This window comes from Hylobates moloch, unplaced genomic scaffold (assembly GCF_009828535.3).
Source record: "Hylobates moloch isolate HMO894 unplaced genomic scaffold, HMol_V3 SCAFFOLD_23, whole genome shotgun sequence".
Lineage (NCBI taxonomy): Eukaryota > Metazoa > Chordata > Mammalia > Primates > Hylobatidae > Hylobates > Hylobates moloch.
Window position 1 is genome coordinate 40,236,296 of NW_026652298.1, and position 15,308 is coordinate 40,251,603.

Sequence of the window (15,308 nt, forward strand, 5' to 3'; positions counted from 1 at the left end):
AACCCACAAGGAGCTCTAAAAGGTAAACAGTTCCCCCTCGTTGCACACAGAACGTTAAACTGCTGGGAAGCTATTGCACCTCAAAGTTAGGCTGCCCTGATGCTCCTCATATGTGGCTGATGCACCTTCCACTGAAGGCATTTGAGGAGCAGCAAAATAGTGAAGCTGTGTCAGAGGTGCCTTTGGCCACCCCTCTGGTATCCGGACTTTAAAAACCAAATCTCAGCCCAGCAGGCACTTACTGGGCAGGCTCGGTGTGCATCAGGACTGGGGCACAGCAGTGTTTCTGAAAGGATGATCCTCTCTCAGATATAGACACTGTTGTTCCTGACAGTGTTGACCATTTAGGGAAGGCCTCTCCCCCTATATAGGCCTGTGAGTTTCTCACTGCCTGAAGGGTATCCAGCTACACCCCCAGGCTAAGAGATCAAGGAGGCAAGTCAGGTGTGTGTGTGAGTTATTTTTCTGCCTCCCCCTCATCCCTCTCTCCAGGGAGCCTGTTCTGTTTCCTTCTGGATCCACAGTGTCTGAATAGTACTTGGCACAGAGTAGGCATTCCATAATATCATTGAATGAATGACTGAATTAATTAATATAATTGCAAATACTGCCAAAATACAGACTGGGAATGATGTATCAGAGCTCTGTCATGGATTTCTAGCAATGGTGACATGGCATAAAAAAAGCTAACAGTGGCCGGGCGCGGTGGCTCACGCCTGTAATGCCAGCTCCTTGGGAGGCCGAGGCAGCAGGATCACGAGGTCAAGACTATCCTGGCCAACACGGTGAAACCCCGTCTCTACTAAAAATACGAAAAATTAGCCGGGCATGGTGGTGGGCGCCTGTAGTCCCAGCTACTCTGGAGGCTGAGGCAGGAGAATGGCATGAACCCAGGAGGCAGAGCTTGCAGTGAGCCGAGATCGCACCACTGCACTCCAGCCTGGGCGACAGAGCAAAACTCTGTCACACACACAAAAAAGCTAACACTGCCCTGGGGAAAGTGGCACCACTAAAGGATACATAATGGGATTCAGTAGCCTTGAAGATGCTAAGCAGGGAAGGAAAATCGGCCTAATTGCCTAGGACATCGGACAGCAAAGGGCTTCTGTATCGTAATTGGTGGTAGAAAGGCCCAAAACTTGGCACAGGCATGTTTTGTATCTTAAACGCCATGTCCAGTAAAGTTATGTGGTTTTTTGGTTCTTTTTTGAGTTCTGTTTAGTTCTTTTGTTATTATAAATTTACATTAAAAGACTTGTTACATTGACTCTACAATAGTATTACCTTTTCCCCTTTCCCACCCCAAACAATCATGGATGCTTTATTATTCACAGCCAAAATGGAAGAGCTAACAACAGGAGGGTGATTTGGCAAGAAGTATCAAAATCCTTTCAAGTCTTGTCCCGTCTTTGACCTGCCAAATCTACTTATATTGATTTAGAATAAGGAAATAATTGGGAAGCAGGCAAAGTTATATCACAGGTTTATACTTGTGAAAAATTGCAAGTAACTTAAGCATCCATGTGACTAGCTCACGTCCTGAAGCTGTCCAGGAGCCCACCAAAAGTTGCCTCCCTAGAACAAAAAGATGCTCCTATTACTCAGGAAATTCCAAGGGATTTGGGAGTTCTGCGTAAGAAACCAAATCAAATATCAAATCAAAGACCAAATATTAGAACAAAAGATGCTTCTAGCAGCCTTGTCACTCAGGAAATTACAAAGGCTTTAGGAGCTCAGTGACAGGAACCAGGGCAGAGACCAAACATACATTTTTCATTATGTCACAGTCTTGAAACCTCTTCTGGACACTATTCCTTAAACATTCAGGAAGGATGAAGGGGCATGGCATTTAAGTCAAGATTTCTGAGTTAAAGGATTTCTACAAACTACTACATTTGAATTTTTATGTATTTTTTACTTTTTATTGAGACAAAATTCACATAACATGAAATTCATCATTTTACTCATTTTACAATATTCAATTCAGTAGTTTTTAGTATGCTCATAGTGTTTTGTTTTGTTTTTTCAGAGTCTCACTCTGTCGCTCAGGCTGGAGTGCAGTAGCACGATCTCAGCTCGCTGCAGCCTCTGCCTCCTGGGTTCAAGCGATTCTCGTGCCTCAGCCTCCCAAGTAGCTGGGATTACATGCACCTGCCACCACGCCCAGCTAATTTTGTGTGTGTGTGTCTGTGTGTTTTTTTTTGAGAGGCGCATTCTGTCATCCAGGCTGGAGGGCAGTGGCGCGATCTTTGCTCACTGCAACCTCTGCCTTCCGGGTTCAAGCGATTCTCCTGCCTCAGCCTCTTGAGTAGCTGGGACTACAGGCGCATGCCACCACACCGGCTAATTTTTGTATTTTTAATAGAGACAGGGTTTCACCATGTCGGCCAGGATGGTCTCAATCTCCTGACCTCGTGATCCACCCGCCTTGGCTTCCCAAAGTGCTGAGCCTGGCCTAATTTTTATATTGTTAGTAGAGATGGGATTTCCCCATGTTGGCCAGGCTTCTCTCAAACTCCTGACCTCAAGTGATCCACCCACCTCGGCCTCCCAAAGTGCTAGGATTACAGGTATGAGCCACCGTGCCCAGCCTGTATACTCACAATGTCGTGTAACCATCACCACTATCTTATTGCAGGACATTTTCATTGCCCACAAAATAAACTTATACACATTATCAGTGACTTCCCATTGCTCCCTTCCCCTAGTCCCTGGCAACCACTAATCTGCTTTCTGTTTCTATGGGTTTGCCTATTCTGGATATTTCATATAAATGGAGTCATACAATATGTGGCTTTTTATGTCTGGCTTATTTCACTTAACATAATGTTTTCAAGATTTATCCATATGTTAGTATATATCTGTACTTCACTCCTTTTAATAGCTGCATAATATCCATTCTACTCACCTGAATGTTTGCCCATTTGTCAGCTGGTGGACATCGGGTTGCCTTCACCCTTTGGCTATTGTGAATAGTGCTGCTATGAACATTAGTGTTCACGTTTTTGTTTGAACACCTATTTTCAGTTATTTTGGGTAAATACCTAGAAGTGAAATTAATGGGTCAGATGGTAACTCTATGTTTAACTTTTTTTTTACTTTTTGAGAAATTGCTGTTAGTGTGAAGTAGTACCTTGTGGTTTTGATTTGCAGTTCTCTGTTGACTAATAATGTTGAGCATGTTTTCATGTGCTTATTGGCTATTTGTATACTTCTTTGGAGAGATATCTATTCCAGTCCTTTGACTGTTTTTTGGTTGGGTTCTCCATCTTTTTGTAGTTGAGGTGTAAGAGTTTTTTTGCTTTTGTTTTCTTTCTTTTTTTTTTTTTTTTTTTGAGATGAAGTCTCACTCTGTCACACAGGCTGGAGTGCAATGGTGCAATCTTGGCTCACTGCATCCTCTGCCTCCCGGGTTCAAGGGATTCTCCTGCCTCAGCCTCCTCAGTAGCTGGGATTACAGACGTGCACCACCACGCCTGGCTGATTTTTGTTGTTGTTGTTGTATTTTTAGTAGAAACAGCGTTTCACCATGTTGGCCAGGCTGGTCTCAAACTCCTGACCTCAGGCGATCCACCCGCCTCAGCCTCCCAAAGTGCTGGGATTACAGATGTGAGCCACTGTGCCTGGCTTTTTTTTTTTTTTTTTTTGAGACAGCGTCTCACCTCTCACTCTGTTGCCCAGGCTGGAGTGCAGTGACAGGATCTCACCTCACTGCAATCTCTGCCTCCCAGGCTCAAGTGATCATCCTGCCTCAGCCTCCCAAGTAGCTGGGACCACAGGTGCAGGCCAATGCCTGGCTAATTTTTGTGTTTTTTTGTAAAGATGGGCTTTTACCATGTTGCCCAGGCTGGTCTCAAACTCCTCAGTTCAAATGATCCTCCCGCCTTCGTCTTTCAAAGTGCTGAGTGAGATCATAGGCGTGAGCCACCGCACCCAGCCTGTAAAAAGTTTTTAAGTGTATATTCTAGATACTAGGCCCTTATTAGTTATATGATTTGCAAATATTTTCTCCTACTCTGTGGGTTGTCTTTTCCCTTTATTGATAGTGTTTTTTGATACACAAAAGTTTTAAATTTTGATGAAATCTAATTTATCTTTTTTTCATTTGTTACTTATGCTTTTGCTATTATATTTTAAAAATTATTGTCTAGGATTTACACCTATATTTCTTTTTAAGATTTCATAGCTTTGGTTCTTACATTTAGATCTTTGGTCCATTATGAGTACATTTTTGTATATGGTGTGAGGTATAGGTCTACATTTGTGCTTTTTCATATAGATATTAAGTCGTCTCAGCACTATTTGTTGAAAAGACTGTTCTTTCCCCATTGAATGGTCATGGTACCCTTGTAAAAAATCTATTTACCATAGATATATGGGATTGTTTCTAGACTCACAATTCTATTCCATTGTTCCATATGTCTGTTGTTATGCCAGGACCACAATGTCTTGATGACTGTAGCTTTCTAGGAAGTTTTGAAATTAGGAAATATGAGTCCTCCAACTTTGTTCTTTTTAAGATTGTTTTGGCTATTCTGAGTCCCTTGCATTTCTATATGAATTTTTAGAATCAGCTTGCCTATTTTTGCAAAAAAAAATAATAATAAGGTATTAGAATTTTAGTAGGGATTACATTGAATCTCTAGATTGCTTTGTGTTTATTTTTAGTTTTTTTTTTTTTGAGATGGCGTCTTGCTCTGTTGCCTAGGCTGGAGTGCAAAGGCTCAAGCTCAGCTCACTGCAACCTCTGCCTCCTGGGTTCAAGTGATTCTCCTGCCTCTGCCTCCCGAGTAGCTGGGATTACAGGTGTGTGCCACCATGACTGGCTAATTTTTTTGTATTTTTAGTAGAGACAGAGTTTCACCATGTTGGCCAGGCTGATCTCGAACTCCTGACCTCAGGTGATCCACCCACTTTGGCCTCCCAAAGTGCTAGGATTACAGGCATGAGCCACTGCACCCTGCCTGTAGATTGCTTCGGATAGTAATGTCATATTAACAAAATTAAGTGTTCCAATCTATGAACACAAAGGTATTTCCATTTATTTAGGTCTTCTTTAATTTCTTTCAGCCATGGTTTACAGTTTTCAATGTACTTGCCTTTCTTGCACTTCCTTAGTTAAATTTATTTCTAAATATTTTGTCTTTTGTGATACTAACATAAATGGAATTTATTTTTGTCATTTCATTTTTGGATTGTTCATTGCTAGTGTAAAGAAATACAACTCCCATTTGTATATTTATCTTATATCCTGACATTTTCCTATGCTCATTTATTAGCTCTAATAGCTTTTTGTGGATTCTTTAATGTTTTCTATATATAAGTTTATGTGATCTGCCAAGAGGCAATAGTTTTACATCTTTCTTTCAGTCTGGATGACTTTTTTTTTCTGGCTAATTTCCCTGGCTACAACTTCCAGTAAAATGTTGAATAAAGTGGCAAGAGCAGACATCCTTGTCTTGTTCCTGATCTTTGGGGGAGAAGCTTTCAGTTTCACCATTAGGTGGGATGCTATCTGTGTTTTTTTCATAGATGCCTTTTATCATGCTGAGGAAGTTCCTTTCCATTCCTAGTTTGCTGAGTGTTTTTATCATGAAAGTGTGTTGGATTTTGTTAAATGCTTTTCTATTTCTACTGAGATTATCATGTGATTTTGGCCCTTCTTTCTGTTAATATGCTATATTACTGCAATGCAATTTGACTCTAACAATGGGCTGCGTGTGGTGGCTCATGCATGTAATCCCTGCTCTTAGGGAGACAGAGGTGGGAGGATAGTTTGAGCCCAGGAGTTCAAGACTTGCCTGGGCAATATAGCGAGACCCCCATTCTCCAAAAAAAAAAAGGAGAAAAAAAGACCAAAAAAAAAAAAAGTGTGACTTTAACAATAGAGTTAGCATAGGCTTCACACGTTAGAGGTATCGTGCCCCACAAGATTGCCCCCACGTTAGAACCCACAAGCTTGGAGGTTCCCAGACAAACAAAGCACTTCTGACAAACTGGCTGCAAATGTGGAGGTCCCACTATTCTCTCAGGTTTGTTAATTCACTAGAACGTCTGACAGAACTCAGGAAAGTACTATACTTACGATTATAGTTCTATTCTAGAGGATACAATTCAGGACAGGCCAAAAAAATAGCCGCATAGATGGGGTCTGGGAGAGTCCCAAATGCAAAGCTTCTGTGTCCTCAGGACGTAGCACCCTCCCAGCATATTGGTGTCTATTGGGGTAGCTCACCTAAGCTTTGAGTATCCAGTTTTTATTGGGGTTTTATTACACAAGCATGAATGATTGAAGCATTGGCTACATCATTGCACTCCATCTCCAGCATTCTTTCCACAACCCAGGAAACTGGGAGGCAGGCTGACATCACATAGCTGAAAGCCCCAACCTTCTAATCACATGGCTGGTCTTTCTAGTGTGACCATCCCACATCCTGAGTCACCTCCTTAGCATAAACTCAGGTATGACGATGGCGGGGTGGAGATCCACTATGAGTAACAAAGATACTCCTAGTACTCCAGAAATTTTAAGCATTTACAGGCTTCTTTCCAGGAGCCAGGGACAAAGGCCACCCAGTTCTTTATTATAAAACACTGAAACACTGGTTTTTCATGTGTTCAGCCTCCCTTGCATTCCTGAGATAAATCCCACTTGGTTGTGATGAATAACCCTTTAATATGCTGCTGTATTTACTTTTTAACATCATAAACTTATTTACATGGTTCAAATGCAAAAGTCTTTGTCCATCCATTTCCCTGAAGGTAATGAGTTTCTTGTGTAAGTTTTTATGTATATGTATACACACAACAAAATGTTCGCTGGCCAGGGTCGGCCTGCCGCCAGGAGCCCTGATGAAAGGCCTGAGCTTGAGTCCTGGCACTTCTACTTCTGGCTATGTGGCCTCAGGGAAGTTTCTTAACTTCTCAGCACTGTCCTCAAAGAGCTGTTGAAAGCATCCACAGAGTTAATAGGTAAAAAAACTGTGAAGGGACCCTGACATTCACATAGTTATAAACCTAGTGACAAAGCTGGTGTTTGAAAAAATATGTTCTTGACTCCAAAGCCCACGCTTTTTCCCCAGTAGAGAGCCAAGGGCGGTGATGAAAGGGATTCACCTTACACCTTTCAGGACTAAAACCATTTCTTTCCTTCCAGGTTTGAATCTCTATTTACTGACTTGGAACTCAGGCAGGTAGAGCTGGGCATCTCCAGCTTTGGGACCTCTGTCACGACCATGGAGGATGTCTTCATAAGGTAAGCACGTATAAAACTGTAAGACTCCAAGGTTCTTAGGGTTGGAAGGGATCTTAAAGGTCATCTGTCTAAACATTGCCTGATGCTTGTATCTTTTCTATAGCAACCTCACTGAATGGCCTTCCACCCTCTGACTAGTACTTCCAATAATAGAGATACCTGAATCTTGGCTCACTGCAGACTCTGCATCCCAGGTTCAAGCAATTCTCCTGCCTCAGCCTCCTGAGTAGCTGGGACTACAGGTGCCTGGCACCACACCTGACTGATTTTTGTATTTTTGGTACAGATGAGGTTTCACTGTGTTGGCCAGGCTGGTCTCAAACTGCCGACCTCAAGTAATCTGCCTGCCTCAACCTTCCAAAGTGCCTGAGATTACAGGTAATTTTTGTATTTTTAGTAGAGGTGGGGATTCACCACGTTGGCCAGGCTGGTCTCGAGCTCCTGATCTCAAGTGATCCACCCACCTTGGCCTCCCAAAGTGCTGGGATTACAGGCATGAGCCATTGCACCTGGCCTTTAAACGAATTTTATTGATACATAATGTGCATATGTATGGGATACATGTGATATTTTGATACATGCATATTCTACTTGAGACTTGATTGATGTCTGGCTGTGGACATCTTCCACGAGTTTAGAATCCCCAGCTATTAATATCTGTTCATACAGGGCCTCTGCTCAAATATCTCCTCTCATTTTGGAACTCTAATTAGACATATTAGATCTTATCACTCTACTATGTGAGTTTTAACTTTTTAAATATTTTCCAACTCTTTGTCTCTCTGAGCTGCACTCTACATAATATCTTCTGATCTACATCCAGGTCACTGAGTTTCTCTGCAGATGTTTCTTATCTTCAGCTAAACACTTCCATTGAGAGTATTTTCTTCTTTGTGGAGATGAGGTCTCATTATGTTGACCAGGTTGGTCTCGAACTCCTAGGCTCAAGCTATCCACCCCCTTGGCCTCCCAAAGTGCTGGGATTATAGGCATGAGCCACTGCACACAGCCAGTTTTTAAAATACTTACATTTTTGTTGAAGTATAACATATATACCAAAAGATATGCAATTATTAAACCTATAGCTCAGTTTTCATTTTCTGAATTGTTGAAATTTTTATAGATTCTAGATATAAATCTTTGTCAGATACATGTTTTATCTACATTTTCTTCCAGTATGTGGCTTGCTTCTTCATATTCTTAGTGGTAGCTTTTTTATTTTTTATTTTTTTGAGACAGGGTCATACTCTGTCACCTAGGCTGGAGTACAGTGGCATGATCTTGGCTCACTGCAACCTCTGCCATCCAGGTTCAAGGGATTCCCCTGCCTCAGCCTCCCGAGTAGCTGGGACTACAGGTGCATGCCACCACGCCCAGCTAACTTTTTGTATTTTGGTAGAGACAGGGTTTCACCATGTTGGCCAGGCTGGTCTTAAACTCCTGACCTCAGGTGATCCGTCCACCTCAGCCTCCCAAAGTGCTGGGATTACAGGCGTGAGCCACCATGCCCGGCCTATTTTTCTCTTCTTCTGAAGTGGACTGAAAGCTCCTTGAGAGCAGGTGCCCAGGTGTCCTCTGCCCTGTCCTCCTGCACCTTAGCTCATGCCGAGGCCCATGTTTAGAGTGTCCTCCTTGCGGGGCAGAATCCTTCTCCTTGTCCAAGGCCCAGACCAAATGCCATCTGCCCGCTGCACAGGGCCTCCCTGGTGACACATACGCCATCGGATTACAACTGCAGGGGAGGCCAGGACCCGGCTCAACATTTGTTGTTGGCACGGCCTGTTGGCCCCAGAGCCCCTGGCCTGTGCCTGTTACAGGGTGCCCTGCCCTGCCTAGTGTCAGAGCCTGTGCAGATCTTCCTTTCCTGTCCATCCTGGGCTCCTTGAGTGCAGAGACCACCCTGTTGACCCTACTGCTCTGCTAGGGGATTTGTATAGCACATGGCGGGCCCTCAGGAGAGAGGGTCCCACCTGGCCTCTCCCCTCAGCTACGGGTAGATGGACGGGCCACGTCTTTGAAAGTGGGATAGTCCACATATATATAGAGATGCTCACTTGCGTGACTCATCAAACATTAAGCAAACTTTGTTTTTTTCATTAAAAAACAATTAGTCATGACTTTGAGCTAATGGCCGGATACAGCTCAGCAGTCAGCAGATGTGGTCCTCAGGCTGAAATAATGAAGATGAGCTCGATCATCTCTCATGCCTGCCTAGAGCTTTACCAGGCTCAGAGCCCATTCACACCCACTGTCCCGACTAATCCCAGAAAAGCCCCGTAGAGCAGGTAGGGCAGGTGTTTTTGGCTGTAATTTTGTGGAGGAAGAAGCAGACCCAGAGGTTCAGCTACCAGCCCGAGTCCATACAGCCGGCATCTAGCATATATGGGTCCATACAGCCGGCATCTAGCACGCACAGGCCTCTTCCATCCATGGTCCAGGTTCTGCCCACCTGCTGACCCTCCATTGGCCCTCGTCCCTCTTGTTCCCAGTCCCTGCCCTGGAACACAGCTCTGCAGAGCGGGGCTCCAGCGTTCTGTGCTGACTGGGTGTCTGACCCCTCCTCGGCTCAGACTTCAAGCTCTAGCCACTTCTGGAGGGTGCTGACCCTCTCGCAGACCCCTGCCCTCCACGGGAGCTGGTCTTTTAGACTCATGTGGGCACCCGGTGACACGAACACAGAGACGAAATGCAGAAAGGAGGGTATTTTTCTTTTTTTTTAATTTTAATTTTTTGAGATGGAGTTTTGCTCTTGTTGCCCAGGCTGGAGTGCAATGGCGTGATCTTGGCTCGCTGCAACCTCCGCCTCCCGGGTTCAAGTGATTCTCCTGCCTCAGCCTCCTGAGTAGCTGGGATTACAGGCATGGTGAGGCTAATTTTGTATTTTTAGTAGAGACGGGGTTTCTCCATGTTGGCCAGGCTGGTCTCGAACTCCCGACCTCAGGCGATCCACACGCAGTGCCACTGAACTGTACCATTGAAAATGGTTAATATGGTAAATTTTGTGGGGGAAGTCCCGAGACAAAGGGAAGCGCCGCCGCCGCCGCCCGGCCCGGTCCTCCACCTGTCCGCTAGGCTCGCCGGGGCCGCGGCCGCCCGAGGGACTCTGAACATGTCGGGGATCGCCCTCAGCAGACTCGCCCAGGAGAGGAAAGCGTGGAGGAAGGACCATCCGTTTGGTTTCGTGGCTGTCCCAACAAAAAATCCCGATGGCACGATGAACCTCATGAACTGGGAGTGCGCCATTCCAGGAAAGAAAGGGACTCCGTGGGAAGGAGGCTTGTTTAAACTACGGATGCTTTTCAAAGATGATTATCCGTCTTCGCCACCAAAATGTAAATTCGAACCACCATTATTTCACCCAAATGTGTACCCTTCGGGGACAGTGTGCCTGTCCATCTTAGAGGAGGACAAGGACTGGAGGCCAGCCATCACAATCAAACAGATCCTACTAGGAATACAGGAACTTCTAAATGAACCAAATATCCAAGACCCAGCTCAAGCCGCTGGATTGCCCGTTTCCATACAGGGTCTCTTCCTTCGGTCTTTTGTATTTTTGATTGTTATGTAAAACTCGCTTTTATTTTAATATTGATGTCAGTATTTCAACTGCTGTAAAATGATAAACTTTTATACCTGGGTAAGTCCCCCAGGAGCGAGTTCCTCGCTCTGGGATGCAGGCATGCTTCTCGCCGTGCAGAGCTGCACTTGGCCTCAGCTGGCTGTATGGAAATGCACCCTCCCTCCTGCCGCTCCTCTCTAGAACCTTCTAGAACCTGGGCTGTGCTGCTTTTGAGCCTCAGACCCCAGGTCAGCATCTCGGTTCTGCGCCACTTCCTTTGTGTTTATATGGCGTTTTGTCTGTGTTGCTGTTTAGAGTAAATAAACTGTTTATATTAAAAAAAAAAAAAAGAAAATGGTTAATATGGTAAATTTTGTTCTATATATTTTGCCACAATTTATTATAATATGTAAATATATATTTTGAGACAGAGTTTCGCTCTTGTTGCCCAGGCTGGAGTGCAATGGCATGATCTCGGCCCAATGCAACCTCCACCTCCTGGGTTCAAGCGATTCTCCTGCCTCAGCCTCCCAAATAGCTGGGACTACAGGTGCCCACAACCACGCCTGGCTAATATGGTATTTTTAGTAGAGATGGAATTTCACCATGTTGGTCAGGCCTGGTCTCAAACTCCTGACCTCAGGTGATCCGCCTGCCTCGGCCTCCCAAAGTGCTGGGGTTACAGGCAGGAGCCACCACGCCCGGCCTTTTGCCACAATTTATAAACAAGAATGAATTCTAACGTTCATATTAATTGAAGCTAACATGACACACATAGCATAAACAGGTGTCTACGCCAGGCGCGGTGGCTCACACCTATAATCCCAGCACTTTGGGAGGCCGAGGCAGGTGGATCACTTGAGGTCAGGAGTTTGAGAGCAGGCCTGACCAACATGGTGAAACCTGGCCTCTACTAAAAACACAAAAATTAGCCAAGCATCATGGCATGTGCCTGTAATCCCAGCTACTTGGGAGGCTGAGGCAGGAGAATCGCTTGAACCTGGGAGGCAGAGGTTGCAGTGAGCCGAGATTGCGCCATTGCACTCCAGCCTGGGAGACAGAGCGGGACTCCATCTCAAAAAAAAAAAAAAAAGTGACTAAGTGAGGGGTATGGTGGGGTGTGGCATGGTGTGACAGGCCTGGCTTTTATGCCTAAACCAACAGTGCGGACTGGGCAATTATCTAATTATCGGTTGTCTAATTGCCCAGCATCACACATTTCTCACCTGTAAAATGGGTGACAGTCTCTGCCCTCCCACTGCCCAGGGTTGCTTCCTGGCCTGCGAGAGCAGGTTTGGGAAAGCTCTTTGTCAACTGTTGTGCAGAACTGATGGGGTGGCCACACTTCAGTGCCTTGACTCAGGGGTCAGAGCTTTCAAGCGACCCCAGGCAGGGCTACGAGGGCCCCTCTGGCAGTGGCTGCTCATTCCAGGCTGGGCCGGCCCCACGGCTTGTTGGCGTCCCACGGGCAGCTGCTGTGATGGTTTCTGCAGGGCATTTGGGCCGCAGCCTGGATGCATGCCTAGACCTCGCTGTTCTTCTCAGCCAGGGTCTGGGAGAGAATGAAACCTATCGTTCTAGTTATCTGCTGTATGTGACTCTCTCCTGTGCGTTTCTCTCTTGTGGGTCTTCTCTCCTGTGCATTTAGGGTGGTACGAAGGGAAGTGAGAAAATAGGCAGTGGTGGCCGGGTGCGGTGGCTCACACCTGGAATCCCAGCGCTTTGGGAGGCCGAGGCAGGTGGATGACGAGGTCAGGATTTCAAGACCGGCCTGGCCAACATGGCGAAGCCCTGACTCTACTAAAAATACAGCAATTAGCTGGGCGCAATGGCAGGTGCCTGCAATTGAAGCTGTTCGGGAGGCTGAGGCAGGAGAATCGCTTAAACCTGGGAGGCGGAGGTTGCAGTGAGCTGAGATCCCGCCATCGCACTCCAGCCTGGGCGACAGAGTGAGACTCCATCTCAGAAAAAAAAAGGAAATAGACACACTCATAGTTATCTGTGTTTTGTGGTTCCCTGAGGAACCCCCAGTTGAGAAGAAAGGCTGGGACCTGGCTGACCCAGAAGCCCCCCTCGACGCCAACGCCTACTCCAGGTTTGGGGACCAGGAATGAGAGGTCTAAGAGAGTTGGGGACTAGTTCAAGGTGCTCCAACTCTCAAAACGAGTCCCTAATGCCAGGCCAGGACTGTGTGGCGAGCGGCATGACCCTCCATTCCTTCTTTATTTTGAAAACGGAACAGTTACAGGACGCTAGTTTTGACGTCGCTGGCTGCGAATGTGCATTTGTGGAGCCGTTTCCCAGACCTCCGGGTGCAGGAGCCACAGGTTTGGGAGGCCGAGCAGCACCCTCCTTCCCTGAGAGCTGAGGTTGCAGCTCTGGCTGGCTCTGGTAAGTGCTCTGCAGCCCTGGCATGGCTGGAGGAGGGGCAGCGGCTAAGTGGTTTCTGAAAAAGGGCAAAAATGATGGGAAAAGCTTTGGGATCCTCTGAGAATCGGAGTCGCAGCAAAGGCAGCTGCTCGCATCGCTGGAAGCGTTTTTTCCTTGAGTGCCGAAGGGCACCCACAGCCCACTCCTGCCAGTGCAGGGCAGCTGCTGCCAGGCCGGGCCCGGGACCCCACGGAGGCAGAGAGACCACTCTTCTCCCACACGAGCCCAGCTCTCCCTTCGAGTAGCAACCGCCTTCGGGCTCACGAGCACCCGTGGGCCTGGGGTGTGCCTGCGTCTAGCTGGTCAGTCCCTTTCTTTGTTTGATGGCCAATGCAGACGTTAGCTTTTAGGCTGGCACAGTGAGTGGCCAAAAGCTGGGCCCTGCCACTTTCCAGCTGTGCGACTGTGGGCAGCTCTACTCGCCTCTCTGTGCCCCAGTTACCTCATCTGAAAACGGGGGCTAGTAACAGTGGCTGCCTCAAAGGTGGTCGTGAGGCTGAAGCGAACTTGTGGTGCCCTCAGCCTGGCTCCTGGGAAGCACCTGGGAGGTGAGAGCGGAGGCTGTTGTTACTGGGGTTTGTTCTTCTTGCTCCTGCACCAGCCGTCCTCGGGGGAGGAGGCTGCAGCTGCTGCTGAGGTTGCTGGTGTGTGGCCGGAGGTTTTCAGCGCGTCGCCCTCTCTGTGGACTGGATGAGCACAGGGCCGGGAAGCAGGCACGCTGGGTCCTTGTGCTGCTGTCCTATCTCTTTGTTCTTCACCCCTGGGTTGGGAAGCCCACAGCCTACTGCCTCCCTTTGAGAGAAGGGGCTATTGAGAATAATCCGGCTGGGTCCTGGGCCAGCGTCTCTCAGCTTCCAGAAAGTCCCCAGTGGTGAGCGGGAGGTGCTCCCAAGAACTTGGATGGATGGATGGATGCTTTGGGCAGAGAGGGGAGCAGGGGAGCCACACCCCAGGTTGTCTCACCTGCACTGGGGAGAGAAGGGATCCTTCCCGCAGAGGGTGGGCAGTATCTGTTCTGGCTTTAGAGTTGAGAAAGACTCAGATCATACCAGGTATCTGTGGGCAGAATCGATTTTTTTAGGATTGTCCTTTAGTCCACATTGATGAGTTTGTGAATCTTGTGTAAACCAGAATCACCATCTCCATCACACAGCCAACACTCGTTTGCCTAAATCATGGTAGAAGTTCCCCTGATCACTGTAGAATGTTTTGTGGTGACAGGTGCATCACCACGGGCTCAGGTGCAGGGTACACTCCGGGCCTGGCAGTGGAGGGTTGTCCTGACCCTCTTGCCCGGCCCAGCCCAGGGCACATGACCCCTCGGTTCCTGTCCCACCCCGTTCCCTGGAAGAAGCTTGGTTTCCAGTAGGGAATCAGGTGCAGAGTGTGCAGTATAGACTCAGCGTTTGTCGACTGACTGAATGATCGCACAATCCAGGCTGCTTCCTGTGGGCTGGGTTTGGTTGGACTGGGACGGGTCAGAGGAAGAGGCAACGCTGCTGACAACGTTGCTGAAAGATTCACGGGAGGCTCCGGCTGGCAGGTGCTCTCTTGCTGGGCTGCCTAACAAGCAGCCCCTATTCTCATCCTTAGCTTCTTCTTGGAGACCACAGACATCCCCGGGACAGCCAGGCGTGGGTATGGCCTGGGTCTTACTCACACTGCATTTCGGGGTTCCTGAGCTGCTTGTCTGAGCGGGAGGTGCTTCAGGTTCAGGTCTTACGCCCGGCCCCGAGGGTGAGAGGGCCTATTCTGAGTGGCCCCCAGGCCCTGCTGTGGAGTCTGGGTCTGAGTTGAACAGCTGAGAACGAGCCCCAGACCTCCAGCATGGTGGTGGAGCATTGCAGATGCCCTGGAGCCAGCCTGCCTGGGGTCAAGTCCGGGTTCCGTCTCTGACTGTGTGACCTCGGGGACGTGCCATAACTGCTCTGACTGTGTGACCTCGGGGACATGCTATAACTGCTCTGTGTGACCTCGGAGACGTGCCATAACTGCTCTCTGTGACCTCGGGGACGTGCCATAACTGCTGTGACTGTGTGACCTCGGGGACGTGCCATAACTGCT

General features: G+C 47.5%; 1 protein-coding gene across 16 annotated transcripts in view; it reads left to right on the forward strand.

Annotated features, from left to right (window-relative positions):
- The window catches only part of LOC116462511 (ATP-binding cassette sub-family A member 9-like), a 37,893-nt gene extending 27,673 nt beyond the window's left edge, over positions 1 to 10,220 (forward strand). For 13 of the 16 annotated variants that reach the window (XR_009211845.1, XR_009211847.1, XR_009211840.1 and 10 more), the window contains one exon: positions 7,157 to 10,220. Coding sequence is in view for 1 of the 16 variants with exons in the window: in XM_058434180.1 (XP_058290163.1) it covers positions 7,157 to 7,197 (41 nt within the window). In the remaining 15 variants the exon portion in view is untranslated. The remainder of the gene's footprint in view (positions 1 to 7,156) is intronic. The other 3 variants (XR_009211843.1, XR_009211838.1, XR_009211839.1) reach the window with 3 other exon arrangements.
- Positions 10,221 to 15,308: the final 5,088 nt, after the last annotated feature.